General features: G+C 46.4%; 2 protein-coding genes across 2 annotated transcripts; one reads left to right on the top strand and one right to left on the bottom strand.

Annotated features, from left to right (window-relative positions):
- Nucleotides 1-851: 851 nt before the first annotated feature.
- On the top strand, nt 852-9,370 carry LOC135510670 (semaphorin-4E-like). Its single transcript, XM_064931767.1, has 15 exons — nt 852-1,252; nt 2,882-3,262; nt 3,538-3,683; nt 4,556-4,615; nt 4,739-4,837; nt 4,939-5,038; nt 5,387-5,497; nt 5,696-5,847; nt 5,977-6,152; nt 6,641-6,797; nt 7,020-7,242; nt 7,328-7,443; nt 7,563-7,726; nt 7,851-7,903; nt 7,980-9,370. The coding sequence occupies exons 2-15, from the start codon at nt 3,154-3,156 to the stop codon at nt 8,648-8,650; spliced, it is 2,337 nt and encodes a 778-aa protein (XP_064787839.1). The 5' UTR covers nt 852-1,252; nt 2,882-3,153; the 3' UTR covers nt 8,651-9,370.
- Nucleotides 9,371-9,789: 419 nt separating this feature from the next.
- Nucleotides 9,790-19,055, bottom strand: LOC135510661 (splicing factor Cactin-like). Its single transcript, XM_064931757.1, has 10 exons — nt 18,579-19,055; nt 17,002-17,668; nt 16,766-16,861; nt 16,502-16,647; nt 16,166-16,328; nt 13,301-13,415; nt 12,835-13,027; nt 12,619-12,738; nt 12,177-12,508; nt 9,790-12,079 (listed from the first exon to the last, which is right to left on the bottom strand). Exons 1-10 carry the CDS (start codon nt 18,866-18,868, stop codon nt 11,589-11,591), a joined length of 2,613 nt encoding a protein of 870 aa, XP_064787829.1. The 5' UTR covers nt 18,869-19,055; the 3' UTR covers nt 9,790-11,588.
- Nucleotides 19,056-19,089: the final 34 nt, after the last annotated feature.

Here is a 19,089-nt window from a genome sequence, read left to right as displayed (position 1 = left end):
AATCTTTAGACTAATCCTATGAGCCATTGCATTTCTGTTCAAAATGTTGCATCAAGACTTCCCAAATATGCCTAATTTGTTTATTAAAAACTATGTTAAATTGTGCACTCTCCTCAAACAATAGCATGGTATTATTTCACTGTAATAGCTACTGTAAATTAGAAAGTGCAGTTAGATTAACAAGAATTTAAGCTTTCTGCCAATATCAGATATGTCTATGTCCTGGGACATTTTCTTGTTACTTACAGCCTTATACTAATCGCATTAGCCTATGTTAGCTCAACCGTCCTGTGGAAGGGACACCGATCCCGAAGTTAAGGCAAAAACGTAAGTAGGTTGGTTGGTTAGGGTTGATGGGTGGGCCTATAACCCAAAGGTTGAGAGTTCAAATCTCATTCATAGACAACCTTAGCATTTTAGCTAATTAGCAACTTTAACTACTTACTACTTTCTTGCTACTTTGCAACTACTTAACATGTTAGCTAACCCTTCCCCAAACTTTAACCCTTAACCTAACTCCTGAACTTAACCCTGACCTTAACCCTAAACCCTCGCCAACATATCACATGTTTTGCACAGTGGAGGCTGGTGAGAGGAGCTATAGGAGGACGAGCTCATTGTAATGTTTCAAATGTAATAAATGGAACGGTATCTCAAACATCATACATATGGAATCCACCTTTGACTCCAGTCTTCTATTCCAGCCATTACAATGAGCCCATCCTCATATAGCTCCTCCCACCAGTTTTAAAGCACATTTTACAAATTTGCTACATATTGTACATTTTGCAAGTAGTAACATATAAACGAAATTGTAATTCATAGCATAATATACAAAATGGGTGATGGACATCCACAAATTAATACATACCATATGAAATGTAACATATTATACTGAAAGGAATTGCTCTGAATATATGTACAGAATAATACAAAATGCTCAGAGACCAGGTTGCTCAATCAGAGAGAATAATCTGGCATGCTGACGGAGCCGTAGCAGCAGCGGTATCTATTCAGGTCCTTCACCGCGGGATCTGAGCGCCTTAACTTTTCCCAACAATTTATCCGACAACAACAGTCCCTTTCAACGGATCCGAAAGAGACAGAAGGGGGAACAAGGACAGCCGTTTAGCCACTGCCTCTTTGTGGAAAGCGCTTGGCTGTGGGTTTGTACTGTGTTTGAACCAAAGAGCAACCAGACCTGGGCAGTTTCTTGTACACACTCGAGAAAGAACACCTTTCACCTTTAAAGGTAGGTTTAGTCTCTGATTAATATATTTTTTAAGGTACATTTTTGTTACATTTGTCAAATGTATAGTGGGCATAATGAATTTGAGCCTTGATACGTGTGAACACATTATAAACTCTCACAAATGCTAAACTACTGCGTGCATTTATTTCTGTCCATATGCACCAGACAGGTGACTGATAGGGGACTGAAGTAGAGTAGCTGTTTCCTGTTTTGAGTTACGCAATAGTTTATTACTTTAACTTGTTTGCCAACAATTGAGGTATTAGGTATGACATTTTATCCTAATTATTTTTTAAATGTGTTTTAAGTGCAACTTTTATTTAACTAGGCAAGCCAGTAAGAACAAATTATTATTTACAATCACGGCCAAACCCGGACGACGCTCGGGCCATTTGTGCTCGGCCCTATGGGACTCCCAATCACGGCCGGATGTGACACAGTCCACAACGTTACACCATTCACTGCTGAAGTTTGTCAATGTGTCAGGGTATAAACTATTTGGACAAAGAAATTAAACTAATTAAACTACACAGGAAGGTTTTTTCTGCAGTTGCACCACTCACAGACATGCAAACAGACCTGTCTCTTATTAGAGATGTGTCTAAATATGAATGCCATTGGTGTAGCCGCAGCATGTGTTAACCAATGGAGCCTCTTGCCTCAGGGGTAGATATGTGAAACATCTGTGACATGCATTATGTGACATGCTGTGACTAATCTGCTACACAACCAGCACTCTGACTAATGACACTCCTGGACACACCCACCGTAGTGAGGAAATCCGATCCTCAAAAGGATTGACTTGCGACATTGCAACATTTACAGAACAAGATTGTACAACTGCCAATGTTCTTGTGATGGTAGACCTGGGTTAGTTGTATTTGTGTGTGTGGACATGTTTAACTACACGTGTGGGGACCAGAAGTCCAACAACAGTAGCACACAAACCAACATTTGACCAACGTGGGACATTTTTCCACCCCCTACAAGGAAAAAGGCTATTTCTAAGGGATTTAGGGTTAGAATTAGAGTTGAGGGTTAAAGATTATGTTAGGGTTAGGTTTAGAGGTTAGGGAAAATAGGATTTTGAATGGAATCAATTGTGTTATTAAAACAAGACTGTTTGTGTGAACTGAACAATATGTGTTTTTCACCATTTGTACTGCTATTTCCCCTGTCCACACAGGATTTGGTATTCTGTGAGGATCTGTTTTTGTGTGGTTTTGTTAGGTCCAGACGAGTTGAAGTCGACACTCCTGCACCCCACTGAAAGCCTTTCATGCCCTCCCATTACCATCACTATGGCTGTGACAGAGTTACTGCTGCGCAGACCATAGCTCACATCACGCTCTTTAACCATACCTTTCTCTAGCTCTTCTCTTTCTTTCTCTCCCTCAAAATATGTCCCCCCTCTCCAGTGTTTCTCTCGCTTTCTCTCTTGCTCTCTCTCTCTCAGATGGGCCAAAGCAGTCAGCAGGCCAGTGCCTGTGCCTTTTCCCCATGCTATCCATCTTACCATAGACCCCCCCACCCCCTCTCTCTCAGGTCTGTGCCATCCATCTTACCATAGACCCCCCTCCTCTCTCTCTCTCTCTCTCTTTCTCTCTCCTCGCTCTCTCTCTCTCTCAGGTCCGTGCCATCCATCTTACCATGGACTCCCTGCTGACAGAGGCCTGTAGAGAGATCAGAAGCCTGTGCTGGAGACTGGCTCAATCACACAGCCATCTATCCTCTGAACACAAAGTAGGCCTAACACGTAGCCTGGGTCTATGAGTGCCTCCTGCCTTCTCTCTACCGGACTGGATTTAACACAAACTGGACTGGATTTAACATAGACTGGACTGGATTTCCTTTTAAGAGCCATTTGAGGAACTAAATTACATTTTGACAAGGAACAAGCCATGTATCCTCGAGTGGTCGTAAGTTTCTTTTGGCTCCTCCCTCTCGCTCTGACGCTGGATGCCCATTCGCCACTGGACTGCGTTCCGCGTAAAACTGTACCCTATCATAGTAAGTACTGCTCTTGCATTTAAGTGCGTCCATCAATATTTATTCACTGCTTCTGTCTATACTGTTTGTGAATATATCTACATATTATATTACTGCTACAGCCACAATCAGGTGTCATTTGGATTAGGGGAAGGTTTATGTAACTGTCATATGTGTCAAAAAATAGTTTACATAACTATCATCCGGTGTAACTGCAGGTGTCTTTGTGAGTAACTATTGGTGTCACTCCGTACGACTTCCTGTATCATTCAATGTCACTCATTCTGCTGTACTAGGAGAGAATGGTCGTATGTTCGGTGAAGAGGGTGTGTGGAACTACTCCACCATGCTGCTGAGAGAGGACCTGGGCCTGTTGCTGCTGGGAGCCAGGGAGAACATCTACGCCCTGGACATCAACAACATCTCCAACAAGAAGTCCTCCGTAAGAACACTGAAGTATTACAGTTTAACAGATTGCTTTGGCACTTACACTGACAGCTATGAAATTATGTCCTGGAAGACTCATGTCTCATGTTCAACATGCCTTTGCAGCAGCGACTCTTCCTGGTGTTGGGTTCTAAATGAAGAGTAAAAACCATTGGACGATTAGAAAATCTCAAACCAAGTTTATTCACCCAAAGGGTCACACAGCTGCATAAGAGCAAGACATTCACGCGAGCACCGGTATTTAACCCTTCCTCCTATACTGAGTCTCCTGATAAACATCTGAACAGCCAATGTTCTGTTCTTCCTCACTTCATCTGACCTGACCTCGACCCAAATTCCTCACTCTTCCCCAACTCACGGCTGTCCTTTTGACTTGTACCAGATTGTGGCCCTTCTCCTTTCCATAGGAGCCCCGGTGTCTAACAATAACATATTCTGACAGTTTAAACACTTTTAAAAACATTACAATACAGTCACAGATTTCACAACACACTGTGTGCCCTCAGGCCCCTACTCCGCCACTACCATATCTACAGTACAAAATCTATGTGTGTGTGTATAAATGTGTCTGTGCCTATGTGTGTGTGGCTTCACAGTCACAGCTGTTCTATAAGGTGTATTTTTATCTGTTTTTTAAATCTAATTTTACTGCTTGCGTCAGTTACTTGATGTGGAATAGAGTTCCATGTAGTCATGGCTCTATGTAGTACTGTGAGCCTCTCATAGTCTGTTCTGGTCTTGGGGACTGTGAAGAGACTTCTTGTGGGGTATGCATGGGTGGCCGAGCTATGCACCAGTAGTTGAAACAGACGCAACACCTCTCGTAAAGTGTTAATCTTCTAACTTTATCTTCCATGTCTTTTTCAGGTAAGTTGGAAAGTGACAGAGAAGCAGCAGAAGGAGTGCAGCTCCAAGGGGAAAAATCAGGTCGGTCCAGACCAGTCAGTGAACTGATGCTTTCTCTGCACATTTCATGGTGCTTTCCCGTTTCATTTGTATATACATGTGCATTCTATGCAGATAGCTAAATAAGTAGATACTGTGTTGCAGATAGAGTGTCAGAATTACATCAGGGTCCTGCATACGATGGAGGACGGTAGGATGTATGTGTGTGGGACCAAGGCCTTCAACCCAGAGTGTGACTACATGGTGAGTCAATGGAAACACAACACTCCTTATGATCAAGTCCGGTCATAACCTGTCATAGTAGATATCATTCACAAGTGTACCGCTCATCTCTGTCGTTTCAGTCTTACAAAGACGGAGAGTTGATTCTGGAAAACAAGGCAGAGGATGGCAAAGGGAAGTGTCCCTTCGATCCATTCCAGAGATTCTCTTCCATCATGATCGGTGAGTAACTACTCCAGAATTCTGTCAGGAATCCGGGAATATCAATCTCCTTAAAGACAGAAAAGGCTAGGTTAAGTGATGCAGGTCTGATATTCCTGATCTGATGGCTTGTTTGAGTTGAACCATCTTGACCCACAATGCTCTCAGGTGAGGACCTGTGCTCAGATGGGATACAGCTTTTGTCAATTTGACGTTAAAAGTGTTCTCACTTTGTTAGCTAACCCAAACCCTTTTCCTAAACTTAACCTTCTCCTCAAACCTGCTATGTGAATTCTTCTTACCTGCTGCATAAGTTCTCCCAACCTGCTACAAAAAGTAAGTTTTTGACAAAAGCTATATCTCTTCTAGACAAAACCCTCTATTCAGCCACATCAATGAACTTCCTGGGTTCTGAGCCTGTGGTGATGCGCAGCTCTCCCTCCTCCATACGCACTGAGTTCAAGAGCTCCTGGCTACATGGTAAGACAGTCTTCTTTCAACTCCCTTTTCTTTGTTTTTCAACAAGAGGTTAAGTCTTTATAGCCTGGTCCCCGATCTGTCTGTGCCGTCTTGCCAACTCTTATAATGGAAACATAAGGAATTGGCAAGACAGCACAAACAGATCCTAGAACAGGTTGAAGTCTTTAGGTTGATGTCTACTACATTTGTCTTTGTCAGAGCCCAACTTCATCTCCATGGCCCAGATGCCAGAGAGTAGGAACAGCTTAACGGGTGACGATGACAAGGTCTACCTGTTCTTCACTGAGACCGCTGTGGAGTACGACTTCTACAGCAAACTGGTGGTGTCCCGCGTAGCACGTGTCTGCAAGGTGTGTGTCCCACGGTGGCATTGAGAATGACTTCTCTCCTTAAGGAGTCTTTGGGTGCTTGTATTCTATGAAGATATACCGTTATTGTCTAATGGCAGCTTCATGTAAATCTCTGTCTCTGTGTCTCAGGGGGACCTTGGGGGCCAGAGGACCCTGCAGAAGAAGTGGACGTCGTTTCTAAAGGCCCGTGTGGACTGTCCTGTTCTGGAATCCCAGCTACCCTACATCATACAGGACACCTACCGCTGGTGTGAGGAGGGGGACTGGAGAAGCTGTGTGTTCTATGCTGTATTCACATCACAGTCGTAAGTTGAACTCTGAAGTGTGTGTATGAGTGTGTGTGTTTTGCTTATGTGAGCACCACAACGGATGGACCTGACTGTTTTAGTTTGTGTGTGTGGACCTCTCTGCAGTGTGTGGCTCTAATGTTGTATTCCAGGGACAGGGTGGACCTCTCTGCAGTGTGTGTCTCTAATGCTCTGTGTGGTTGTATTCCAGGGACAGGGTGGACCTCTCTGCAGTGTGTGTCTCTAATGCTCTGTGTGGTTGTATTCCAGGGACAGGGTGGACCTCTCTGCAGTGTGTGTCTCTAATGCTCTGTGTGGTTGTATTCCAGGGACAGGGTGGACCTCTCTGCAGTGTGTGTCTCTAATGCTCTGTGTGGTTGTATTCCAGGGACAGGGTGGACCTCTCTGCAGTGTGTGTCTCTAATGCTCTGTGTGGTTGCATTCCAGGGACAGGGTGGACCTCTCTGCAGTGTATGTCTCTAATGCTCTGTGTGGTTGTATTCCAGGGACAGGGTGGACCTCTCTGCAGTGTGTGCATACAGCGTGTTGGACATCGGCAGGGTGTTCTCCGAGGGGAAGTACAAGACCCCGGTAACCGTGGAAACGTCCTTTGTGAAGTGGGTGATGTACAGTGGTGCCGTGCCCTCCCCCAGACCTGGAGCTGTGAGTCAGACTGACTCTTCTTTTCCTTTTGTCTTCTCTCTCTCTCTCTCTCTCTCTCTTCCTGTAACATTTCTGTCATTATGATGTTTATTCACAGTCTCTCCCTTCAGATGATCTATAGATTTTCAACAGACCAACCTAACCTTGAAAGTTTCCTGATTAAAGTTGTACGTTCTTCCAGGCTTGAATAAACCCTCCCTCCTCTCCCACTCCCCTTTCCAGTGTATAGATGACGAGGCTCGTAACCAGGGAATCAGTCAAACTCTGGACCTGCCAGACCGGACCCTGCAGTTCATTAGAGACCGGCCCCTCATGGACCAGGCTGTTCTGCCCATGGGAGAGCGCCCCTTGCTGGTCAGGAGAGGCACTGCCTTCACACGCATCATAGTACACAGAACACAGGCCCTGGACGGGAAGAAATACCATGTCATGTTCATAGGCACAGGTGTGTGTTTAATAACTCTGAACCGCTGTGTATGGCTTAGTTGCCCACATACAGTATCAGCACTGATGTGTGTTTCGTGTCTCAGAGGGTGGCAGCGTGTTGAAAGCGCTTAACTACGATAAGGAGATGTTCATCATCGAGGAAGTGCAGCTCTTCCAGCCCCGTGAGCCAATCAAAGTCCTCCGTTTCTCCAACACAACGGTAACGTAAAGCTCTATTTCTTGTCTGTCGGCAGCTGAAATTTGCTGTACAGTATGTATGGCAGTGTAAAGGGTGTGTGTAACGTGTGTGTGTGTGTGTGTGTGTGTGTGTGTGTGTAGGGTCAGCTGTACGCAGGCTCTGAGTACGGTGCTGTTCAGATGCCGTTTAGTAGCTGTGGTCGTTCTCGCACCTGTGTGGACTGTGTCCTGGCCAGAGACCCTTACTGTGTCTGGGACAGAACTACAGCCCAGTGTATCTCCCTGTCTACAGCTAACACAGACAGGTATGGTGCTGCATAAACCAATTGTACGTTTTCCTTTGATTACTTTTAACCCATGTAGAAGAACAGAGATCTGATGTACTGTTGGTTAACTCTGTCCCTGAACACCTTCCCGTTTCTGTCTCAGTGAACTGATCCAAAGTTTATGGATTGGAGACTTCTCTCTCTGCCCCGCCTCAGGTGAGTGTATGTGTGTCTATTCCATCTTTTCTGTGTGTCCGTCTGTGTGTTTTCTAACCAATACATTCTCTTCCAGACCCTGTGAAGACTGTTAATCAGACCATGTGGCTAGGTGGCAACGTGAAGCTCCAGTGCCCCCCCACTTCCAACTTGGCAGAGACACACTGGGTGAAAGACTCCCTGCCCCTGCCCTCCTCAACCCGCAACCAGATCCTCCGAGACAGCCTCCTTATCCTCAACGCCTCTGCCTCTGACACTGGCCGCTACCGCTGTCTGTCCTTGGAGCGTTCCCACAGCGGGAAATACACCACCACCGTGGCTGAGTACCAGCTTAGAGTAGGTCTAGAAGGGCTCTCACTCAGACCTGAACCCCGGACCGAGGGCCCTTCCCTGGCAGCACTGCAGGTGTCAGTGGCCTTCCTAGCGATTCTGCTGGCTGTCCTGCTGGGGTGGAACCTGCACAAGGGACATCTGCCCCTGCCTGGGCCCTGTGGGAGAGTGATAGGAGCAGGGAGAAGGCAGAACCAAGGTGCCCCAGAGGAGGGGGCTGCTCACATTGCCGTGGCCCACCTAGAGGTCTCAGAGCCTGGGGAGGCGGAGAGCAAGGCCCTGGTGTCTGGAGAAGGAAACTGCACCAGTAATAACAACCACTCTACTGGGGAGGTGGCATTAGGAGGGGGTGAGGAGGGGGAAGCCAGAGTTACTTTCCCCTCATTGCCATTCATTGATGATGAATCAGAGATATGATCTTACTGCCAATGGTATTTCAGTTTGCTTTATTTTTGGACTGTATGCAGTCAGTATTCAACGGGACTGAACAGTATGCAGCAGATAAACTGTGACTAGATCGGACCAACACACCTGTAATGTTTTGTACAAAGCGGTTGGAAGAGAACTGTATTGTTTGTGAAACTATGGTTGCGTTCTGCTGACGTGACATCACTGACTGTGTCATCGACTGACAGATTGCTATAACATATGTGGTTAGCTGATGTTAAATACCTATCAGAGCGTTGTAAGTTCTGGCAGGCGTCAGCAATGCCTGAGCAGAGGAACACACCCTATGATTCTGTTACCAGCCAATCAGACCCAGCTTTTCCTGCTCTAGTGCTGGATTGGTCAAGTTGAACTGTGGTGGAGGGGACTGGTTATCAAACTTTGTTTAGATTTACGCGCTCCTAAAGCATTAGAAACTTGTGTGACCCGCTCAAATGAACAACCATCTATGCCGGTATCCAGCACCCACCTCTAACAAGCACTGAGAGAGAACTACAAGGATAGGTAGGAATTATCCTAATTAAATTAATATGATTGATATGACAATGTTTTACTATCTTGTTTTTCTCAGTGAATCATCCACTTTATTCCAGAATGTTTTGTTAGGTGGTCCTCTCTCTATTTCTAACCTGTCTAAGTACATGCCTTCTCAGGATCCTGTTGTCTTTATTAAAACTCTTTCTACTTTAATTGTTTTTGGAGTCACCAATGTGTGTGTATATAGAATAGCCAATAGGCTTGACAGGTTTCCACCTGGGGCAGGAGTGGCCTTGCTAACATTGGGGGTTAATTAGTCGTAAATGAAACAGCTGTGGATAGGTCAGCGTTAGTTAGGGGTGGATTCAATCTGTATCGCTGAAGTTCAGCGCTATAGTGGCCAAATTTTCAATTGAGAAAACATTTGCAGAGTTTATGGTGAATGAGATTACAGATGGAATCCTGCCCTTAGCCAATGGTAAAGGGGATGCTTTAGTCAGTGATTTGTTGACATCCTGACTGAGGCATACTTAATGCCACTGAGGAAAATGTAAGTTAAGATGTTTCTTTAATTGAATATGATTTATTAGACAGTTTTACCTCTCACAGCTCTGCATCAAACGGAAGCCAGCTAGGAAAATAATCTTTAATATGTCATTTCAGAGACAGGTACAGTTGAAGTCAGAAGTTTACATACACTAAGTTGACTGCCATTAAACAGGTAGGAAAATTCCAGAAAACGATGTCATGGCCTTAGAAGCTTCTGATAGGCTAATTGACATGAGTCAATTGGAGGTGTACCTGTGGATGTATTTCAAGGCCTACCATCAAACTCAGTGCCTCTTTGCTTGACATCATGGGAAAATCAAAAGAAATCACAAAAATTAAATAATTATAATTATAGACCTCCACAAGTCTGATTCATCCTTGGGAGCAATTTCCAAACGCCTGAAGGTACCACGGTCATCTGTACAAACAATAGTACGCAAGTATAAACACCATGGGACCATGCAGCCGTCATACCACTCAGGAAGGAGACACGTTCTGTCTCCTAGAGATGAACGTACTTTGGTGCAAAAAGTGTAAATCAATCCCAGAACAACAGCAAAGGACCTTGTGAAGATGCTGGAGGAAACAGGTACAAAAGTATCTATATATCCTTCTCACCCCCCCCCCCCCTTAAATGATTTAGATGCACTATTGTAAAGTGGCTGTTCCACTGGATGTCAGAAGGTGAATTCACCAATTTGTAAGTCGCTCTGGATAAGAGCGTCTGCTAAATGACTTAAATGTAAATGTAATGTAAATGTATATCCTCATAACCTGATTGGCCGCTCAGCAAGGAAGAAGCCACTTCTCCAAAACCGCCATAAAAAAGCCAGACTACAGTTTGCAACTGCACATGGCGACAAAGATCGTACTTTTTGGAGAAATGCCCTCTGGTCTGATGAAACAAATAGAACTGTTTGGCCATAATGACCATCGTTATGTTTGGAGGGAAAAGGGGGAGGCTTGCAAGCCGAAGAACACCATCCCAACAGTGAAGCACGGGGGTGGCAGCATCATGTTGTGGGGGTGCTTTGCTGCAGGAGGGACTGGTGCACTTCACAAAATAGATGGCTTCATGAGGAAAGAAGGAAAATGATGTGGATATATTGAACATCTCAAGACATCAGTCAGGAAGTTAAGCTTGGTTGCAAATGGGTCTTCCAAATGGACAATGACCCCAAGCATACTTCCAAAGTTGTGGAAAAATTGTATTGTAGTGGCCATTACAAAGCCCTGACCTCAATCCCATAGAAAATGTGTGGGCAGAACAGAAAAAGCATGTGCAAGCAAGGAGGCCTACAAACCTGACTCAGTTCCACCAGCTCTGTCTGGAGGAATGGGCCAAAATTCACCCAACTTATTATAGGAAGCTTGTGGAAGGCTACCTGAAACATTTGACCCAAGTTAAACAATTTAAAGTCAATGCTACCAAATACTAATTGGGTGTATGTAACCTTCTGACCCACTGGGAATGTGATGAAAGAAATAAAAGCTGAAATAAATAATTCTCTATTATTCTGACAATTCACATTCTTAAAATAAAGTGGTAATCCTAACTGACCTAAGACAGGGAATTTTTATTAGGATGATTAAATGTCAGGAATTGTGAAAAACTGAGTTTAAATGTATTTGGCTAAGGTGTATGTAAACTTGCAACTTCAACTGTACATTGAAAAGCAGTAGCTGATCAAACAAATGGAAACCATTCTTTGTGACAACGGAATGGTCTGGGCTGCCGTAGTGATAACAAAGAGAAAGGTTAACACTAAGACAACCAATAAAAACACAATCGATACAAAGTACATTAACATTGCATATCTATGGTTAAAACCTGGCAGTCTGAGGTTCCCAGTCTGGGTTGGTGTTGGACAGTTAGCCAGTTCTATCTCCTGTAGCGGTACCTCTTGAAGTGGAACCACAGCTGGAAAATCCCATTGGCGAACTGACAGCGGAACCCATGACGGTGAGAGTACTCCCACTCGCGGTTCACGATCTTAAAGGCAATGTCCTCGTATGGCGGGCCCGCGTGGAACCGCAGAACCCCAAAGTCCTTGTTGTCAGGACTGGGTTCTAGGAAGTACTGCGGCGTGGAACGTTTGTTGATCAGGTCCGGGTAGAAGATGTTGAACTTGTAGCCCTGGACGATCTTAGGCGGAGGGTTGTCGAAGTCGTAATGCGTCTGGTTATATTTGTTCCACTCAAAGCCTGTGTGGACCCTGTTGAAGAAGCGTGGTTTCCGGGGTCGGTATTTGTCGGCCCACAGGTACATCTTGCCCGTTAGGGGAAGCTCCACGCTAAACTGAGCCTCGTCCCCGCCCATGCCCTGTTTGGCACGACGCACAAACTCATCCTCCGCATTCTCATTGGCATCACCTGGAGAACAAGAGGAGAGAGAGAGATGAATATGACGATAGGTAGAGATGTCCGAGTGTTTCTGTGTGTATGGGTGTGTTGATGCAAAGCCACTTACCTGTCACGGCGAGCTGTCTGCGTGAGAGGTGTAGTTTTTGTGTGTCTTCGTCAGGTGTGATGGTGTGTGTGTCCAGCGGTAGCTCTGAGGGCAGCAGCAGGGTGGGACTGTAGCGGCCAGAGTCATACTCTGCCTGGCTCTGCTGGATCAAATCCTCCTCAGTCAGAACGGCCTCTACCACCTCACCCTTCTCCTCTCCCTCCTTCTCACCATCTCCCTCTGTGGATGGGCCTGCCACTTGGTCATCCTTCTCTGTAGCGCTCTTCTGATTGGCAGAAGGGGAGGAAGAGGCGGCGCCAGGCTCCTTTGAGGGAGGGTCTTCTTTCTCGGGCCTGTGGAGAAGAAACAGAGGAGGCAAAGGTCAAACCTTGTGTACATGAGCATGTAAAGAAAGAGGTGGAAGGTGAAACCTCTGTGTGTGTGTGTCCGCCCATGTACTCACACATCCTCTTCCTCAGGCTCCTCTTTGATAATGGGGAAGAGAGGCACACTCTCCACTCCCTGTTCCTGTTTCAGCTTGAACAGCTTCTGACGCAACACATCCTGGTGCCTCTCTCTCAACCTATAACATAGATAGGGATGGTTAACACACACACAAACACAGAAATGCCAGAGACCGGTAGGGTAAGTGTGCATACCCACACACACCGGTCCTCACCGTGCTCGGCCCATGTAGACCCTGACTTGCTGCATCAGACTCTCCCAGTAGCCTATGTCCAGGTTGGATCCCCCAGCTCGGATCTTAGTCTCCATGTTGAGGTTCAGCGCCTGGAGCTGGCTGTAGGTCTTTCCCTTAAACACTATCTGAACATCGGTGCTCACTGACGTGTTAATGCCATCACGACGGTCACCTGGGGACGAGGGAGACAGTCAACTACCCAGAAAACATTAGACTGGGGCTGCGCAGGAAATGGCCCCATATTCCTCATAGAGTACACTACTTTTGACCAGTGGACCATTTTGGACACATCCTAGGAGAGGGACAAGGGGAGAAATGCCTAGGTGTAGGCACAGAGGATAGAGGTTGATGGTGGAATGCCAAGACAGAATATGGGCCAATGAGAGAGAGCGCTACTGAGATGTTACTGTAGTTTGGCCTATTAGAGGTGGTGGTGCTGCTGTACCTGGGCCTTTTCCAGATGCCTCCAGTTTCCGGAGCTTGCTGATCTCGTCCTCTGTGATGGTGGTCATGTCCCTCCAGTAGTCCACATTCTTGCCCTGCTCCAGCTCCATGTACACCTACAGGGAAAATGCACACACACGCGTCACACACAGACATGTCACAGTCTCTGTCTTCCGCTACAAACCACAATTGATAGAAACAGTTCTAAGAACATTGAACAAAGCGTCACACAAACACACACACCAGGGTTTCAGTTAGGAAAATGTGGTGCCGGACAAACTGACAGGCAAAACATGTACCGGTATTTACCAGACATCCTAATGCGTTATCTGTGTGACGCATTAGAGCGTCCACCCAATTCATCTTAACAGAATAGAAATGTAAAATAATATATAACAATGTTCTTATACCAAAATGACAGGTTTTATTGAAAAGCAAAACATTTCCTGTTGCATCTTTACCCCTTCTAGAAATCAGAAATTAATATATATTTTTTTTAAGACGAAAAAGACATTTAGCCTAGAACAAGTCACCTACACAGTAATAAAACTTAAATATAATAATTTGCGAACGACCTGTCCTATAGGCTATTTGTGTGAACATTTTTATTAATAAAGAAAAAAAACAGCTGTTTTCAAATACAATCTAGGCCTCTCTAATTGAACTTTAAATTTGAAAGAGGCCTAATAAATAACAACTGGGGAGAGGTGTTGGAGGAACACCAGGGTCTGCCCCAGTCCCACTGCCATTCAGCACCACAGCAAGGAAAGAGGCCTAATAAATAACAACTGGGGAGAGGTGTTGGAGGAACACCAGGGTCTGCCCCAGTCCCACTGCCATTCAGCACCACAGCAAGGAAAGAGGCCTAATAAATAACAACTGGGGAGAGGTGTTGGAGGAACACCAGGGTCTGCCCCAGTCCCACTGCCATTCAGCACCACAGCAGGGGAAAGAGGCCTAATAAATAACAACTGGGGAGAGGTGTTGGAGGAACACCAGGGTCTGCCCCAGTCCCACTGCCATTCAGCACCACAGCAGGGGAAAGAGGCCTAATAAATTCTCAGCACCACAGCAGGGGGCCTAATAAATAACAACTGGGGAGAGGTGTTGGAGGAACACCAGGGTCTGCCCCAGTCCCACTGCCATTCAGCACCACCAAAGCCATTCAGCACCACAGCAGGGGAAAGAGGCCTAATAAATAACAACTGGGGAGAGGTGTTGGAGGAACACCAGGGTCTGCCCCAGTCCCACTGCCATTCAGCACCACAGCAGGGGAAAGAGGCCTAATAAATAACAACTGGGGAGAGGTGTTGGAGGAACACCAGGGTCTGCCCCAGTCCCACTGCCATTCAGCACCACAGCAGGGGAAAGAGGCCTAATAAATAACAACTGGGGAGAGGTGTTGGAGGAACACCAGGGTCTGCCCCAGTCCCACTGCCATTCAGCACCACAGCAGGGGAAAGAGGCCTAATAAATAACAACTGGGGAGAGGTGTTGGAGGAACACCAGGGGCCCCAGTCCCACTGCCATTCAGCACCACAGCAGGGGAAAGAGGCCTAATAAATAACAACTGGGGAGAGGTGTTGGAGGAACACCAGGGTCTGCCCCAGTCCCACTGCCATTCAGCACCACAGCAGGGGAAAGAGGCCTAATAAATAACAACTGGGGAGAGGTGTTGGAGGAACACCAGGGTCTGCCCCAGTCCCACTGCCATTCAGCACCACAGCAGGGGAAAGAGGCCTAATAAATAACAACTGGGGAGAGGTGTTGGAGGAACACCAGGGTCTGCCCCAGTCCCACTGCCATTCAGCACCACAGCAGGGGAAAGAGGCCTAATAAATAACAACTGGGGAGAGGTGTTGGAGGAACACCAGGGTCTGCCCCAGTCCCACTGCCATTCAGCACCACAGCAGGGGAAAGAAAGGCCTAATAAATAACAACTGGGGAGAGGTGTTGGAGGAACACCAGGGTCTGCCCCAGTCCCACTGAGCACCACAGCAGGGGAAAGAGGCCTAATAAATAACAACTGGGGAGAGGTGTTGGAGGAACACCAGGGTCTGCCCCAGTCCCACTGCCATTCAGCACCTAATAAATAACAGCAGGTGTTGGAGGGAAAGAGGCCTAATAAATAACAACTGGGGAGAGGTGTTGGAGGAACACCTGGGGAGGAACACCAGGGTCTGCCCCAGTCCCACTGCCATTCAGCACCACAGCAGGGGAAAGAGGCCTAATAAATAACAACTGGGGAGAGGTGTTGGAGGAACACAGCAGGCCTAATAAATAACAACTGGGGAGAGGTGTTCTGTCCCCACTCCCGTTGCCATTCACAGCCCCACCATTCAGCACCACAGCAGGGGAAAGAGGCCACAAAATAAAACAATTATCAACCTGATGTTGGATAAGTAAATAAATTCATTAAGGCTGGTTCATTGATAGAAATCTTATTTTACAACGCTCTAGTGAAACGAGGCCCACGCCATGCATTTATGAAAGTGCTTGTTTCCAGAGATCTTGGGGACGTGACTCACGTCATGTGTGATATACGTGGCTTATTGATGACTACTCTGTTTCCTACTATAGACAGTTGGCTGCCTAGTGATTGAAACATTTTAACTGATGTGAATAGTTGGCACACACCCTACACTAATGTCCCAGAGGATTTATTATGAAGTATATTTGTTTGCCTTAGAAGTTGGAGAATATCCACCGGTATTTTCCATCAATGAATAAATAAAAGCATTTTTTCACAATGGATGTTTTTTGTGTGTTTTTTTACAATTTGGCCAGTAACAATTTTATTTATCCGCTTGTCTTCATTGACCAAATGTCGGCATTTACCGTCTAACGGAAACCCTGACACACACACCTTGATGTCTTCAAGCAGGTCATCCATGTCAGTGACGGTGAGTCCATTGAGGAAGGTGTAAGGTTCGTGCATCTCCACAGCCAGGTCGTCATCCTCAGCACTGATGTACTTAGCCAACAGGTCTATGGGCTTCGCACGGCCGTCACGGATACGGATCTTAGACCTAGACACACAAACATCTATGAGTCAGAGGTCTGCACACAAATCCACATCAGCAAACACCAGAGCAGTGAGATGTTGTTTATGTACCAGGCTATTTTCGAGTGAGTATATGGAACCATGTGAGGTTGAGGGTTAGGGTTACAGGGGGACGGTAATGAAGGTATCACCACTCACCGTAGCTTGGCCTGGTGCAGGTGGAAGTTATCCTCTTGTTCTGCCCAGGTTTTGAAATGCTCTGCCTCCTTCTCTCTCTGCAGCATCTCTAGCTCCGTCTCTCTCATGGCCTTCTCTCTCTCCCTCTCCAGTCGCAGCTGCTTCACCTAAACACAGACAGACACACTTATACAAAGTTCCTGCTCTTGCATTGCATTCTCCATAAGCACATACATTCCTGAACCTATTAAACACACATCAGCTCGTTTTTGCATAGAAGCATACCTTCTGCAGTTCTCTACGATTCTCCTCCTGGATGCGTTTGTTTCTGTCTTTCAGGTCCTTCTCACCCAGATGGCCAATGCCCTTCCTGTCTAGAGCCTGACCACAACACCACCACCACAGAAACACAGATTAGTCAGAGCCTGGTCAGATGTAACCACTGTCCTTCTAAAAGGAGGGTGTTGATAGTCCCACATACATCCATTTATCAAGTGCCCACTCTCCTCTCCCTCTCTTACCTTCTGCCATTTGAAGGTGCCCAGCAGGTTGTTGTCTCCAAAGGGGTTGTCTGCATTGGTATAGCCCATATACTCCTCACTCCAGCCCATCTTCTCCCTCTTCTTCCTCTCCTTGGCCTCCTTCTTGGCCAGTCGTCTGGCCCTCTTCTCCTCTGGGGTCTCCAGGGCCTTCAGCATCTCTCTCTGGTTCTTCTTCTCATCTCGGACCGAGGGTCCGGCCTCTCCAGACCCCGGGCTGCCTCCACGGGCCCCGCCCTCCGACCCAGAGCTCTTAGACGAGTCAGAGGAGCCAAAGCGACGTCTTTTCCTATCTTTGTCCCTACCTCTGCTTCCCTCTCTCCTCCCGCGGTTTTCACTCCTCCGGCTGCTTCTCTCTTTGTCTTGACTACTCTCCTCACCTCGGCTTGGGTCCCTCTCTCTGCTTTTCATCCTCTCCCTGATCTGTCGTTCCCTCTCTCTGCTAGGGCTTCTACTCCCTCTGTCTGCACTCCTCTGCCATCTCCTCTCCTGGTCAATGCTCCCCCCATCCCTCACTCTCTTCCGGTCTGCACTGGACCCTAAATTGGACTGGGACTGGCTGCAGCCCCTCCTCTTCTCTCCTTTGTCTTCTCTTCTGCCTTTCATTTTCTCTCTTTCCTTCCTCTCCTTTGGATCATCTGAGTCAGAGCTGATGGATAGAAAAATGTAGTTGCACACATGTGATTTCTTGATTAATATTGTACTTGTTTGACATTTTGCTGCACTGTTATGCGCTAGTAAAACATGCAAAGTTGGAAGCACAATATTGTCTACAATGTCATTGTGTGCTGTAGCATTAAGATTCCCTTCACTAGAAATAAGGGGCCTACCCCGAACCATGAAAAACAGCCCCAGACCATTATTCCTCCTCCACCAAACTTTATAGTTGGCACTATGCATCTGCCAAACCCAGATTCATTCATCAGACTGCTAGATGGTGAAGCATGATTCATTACTAAGGAGAAAGCGTTTCCACTGCTCCAGAGTCCAATGGCAGCGAGCTTCACACCACTCCAGTCAAAGCTTGTCATTGCGCATGGTGGTCTTAGGCTTGTGTGCAGCTGCTCAGCCATGGAAACCCATTTCATGAAGCTCCCAACAAAGAGTTATTGTGCTGACATTGCTTCCAAAGGCCGTTTGGAACTCAGTAGTGAGTGTTGCAACCAAGGACAGACAATTATGGGCTATGCGCTTCAGCGGTCCCATTCTGTGTGTTTGTGTGACCTACCACTTCGCAGATGACCCATTGTTGCGTCTAGAATTTTCCACGTCACAATAACAGCACTAACAGTTGACCAGGGCAGTTCTAGCGGGGCAAAAATTTGATGAACTAACTTGTTGGAAAGGTGGAATCCTACCACGGTGCCACGTTGAAAGTCACTGAGTGTTTGTCTATGGAGATTGTATGGCTGTGTGTTCAATTTTATACGCCTGTCAACAACGCGTGTGGATAAAATAGCCGAATCCACTCATTTGAAGTGGAGTCCACATACCTTTGGCCATGTAGAATACATGCACTGCGCATTTTTATTTAATATAACCTAACCTGTCATGTTTACCTGGATCGGTCTTTTGACTTGCCCTTCAGATTACGTCTCTTGTCGCTGTCTGAGTCGCTTCTCGACCCGGGATGGCCTCTGCTCGGCGGCCATTGTCGCCCCGCAGATCCACCACTGCTGTCCGAGCTTCCGCTCTCGGAACGCGCAATTCTCCAGGGATTTTGGTTCCGACCCACGGACCGATTCCGGCATCTTTTCTCTTCGGGTGATCGTGATCTACTTATTTTGGACCTGTTTCGGTTCCGACTACGAGAGCCAGAACGGGACCGATGATACTTTTTCGGACCCATGGCAAATGGGTTTCCAAAACGTTGTGGTCCGTTCTACGTCGCGTAAATCGGAGTTTAATGATTTTTTTTTCGCAGCACACAACTGTAATGTATTTGAGGTGAAGAGTCGTTAGGACGATTATAAACCTAAATATTAACTTAAAAAACACGAAGGGATCCCATCTCATACTAACTTTTATATTGATTTTGTTCGCATTTGTTGTTTTAATTCTCATGCATAT

The sequence above is a fragment of the Oncorhynchus masou genome, chromosome 3 (assembly GCF_036934945.1).
Source record: "Oncorhynchus masou masou isolate Uvic2021 chromosome 3, UVic_Omas_1.1, whole genome shotgun sequence".
Classification (NCBI taxonomy): Eukaryota; Metazoa; Chordata; class Actinopteri; order Salmoniformes; family Salmonidae; genus Oncorhynchus; species Oncorhynchus masou.
The sequence above is the reverse complement of the archived record's forward strand: the minus strand, read 5'-3'. Positions and strand labels throughout refer to the sequence as shown.

Excerpts from the sequence above, each read along its gene's own strand:
- LOC135510661 (XM_064931757.1), bottom strand. The coding sequence starts at position 18,868 with ATGGGTCCGAAAAAGTATCATCGGTCCCGTTCTGGCTCTCGTAGTCGG. Across the intron at positions 16,862-17,001 it reads GCACCTTCAAATGGCAGAAG|GCTCTAGACAGGAAGGGCAT; the intron begins GTAAGAGAGGGA and ends TGTTGTGGTCAG. Across the intron at positions 13,416-16,165 it reads ACCTGCTTGAAGACATCAAG|GTGTACATGGAGCTGGAGCA; the intron begins GTGTGTGTGTCA and ends TTTTCCCTGTAG.
- LOC135510670 (XM_064931767.1), top strand. The coding sequence starts at position 3,154 with ATGTATCCTCGAGTGGTCGTAAGTTTCTTTTGGCTCCTCCCTCTCGCT. Across the intron at positions 4,838-4,938 it reads ACCCAGAGTGTGACTACATG|TCTTACAAAGACGGAGAGTT; the intron begins GTGAGTCAATGG and ends CTGTCGTTTCAG. Across the intron at positions 5,848-5,976 it reads GCGTAGCACGTGTCTGCAAG|GGGGACCTTGGGGGCCAGAG; the intron begins GTGTGTGTCCCA and ends TCTGTGTCTCAG.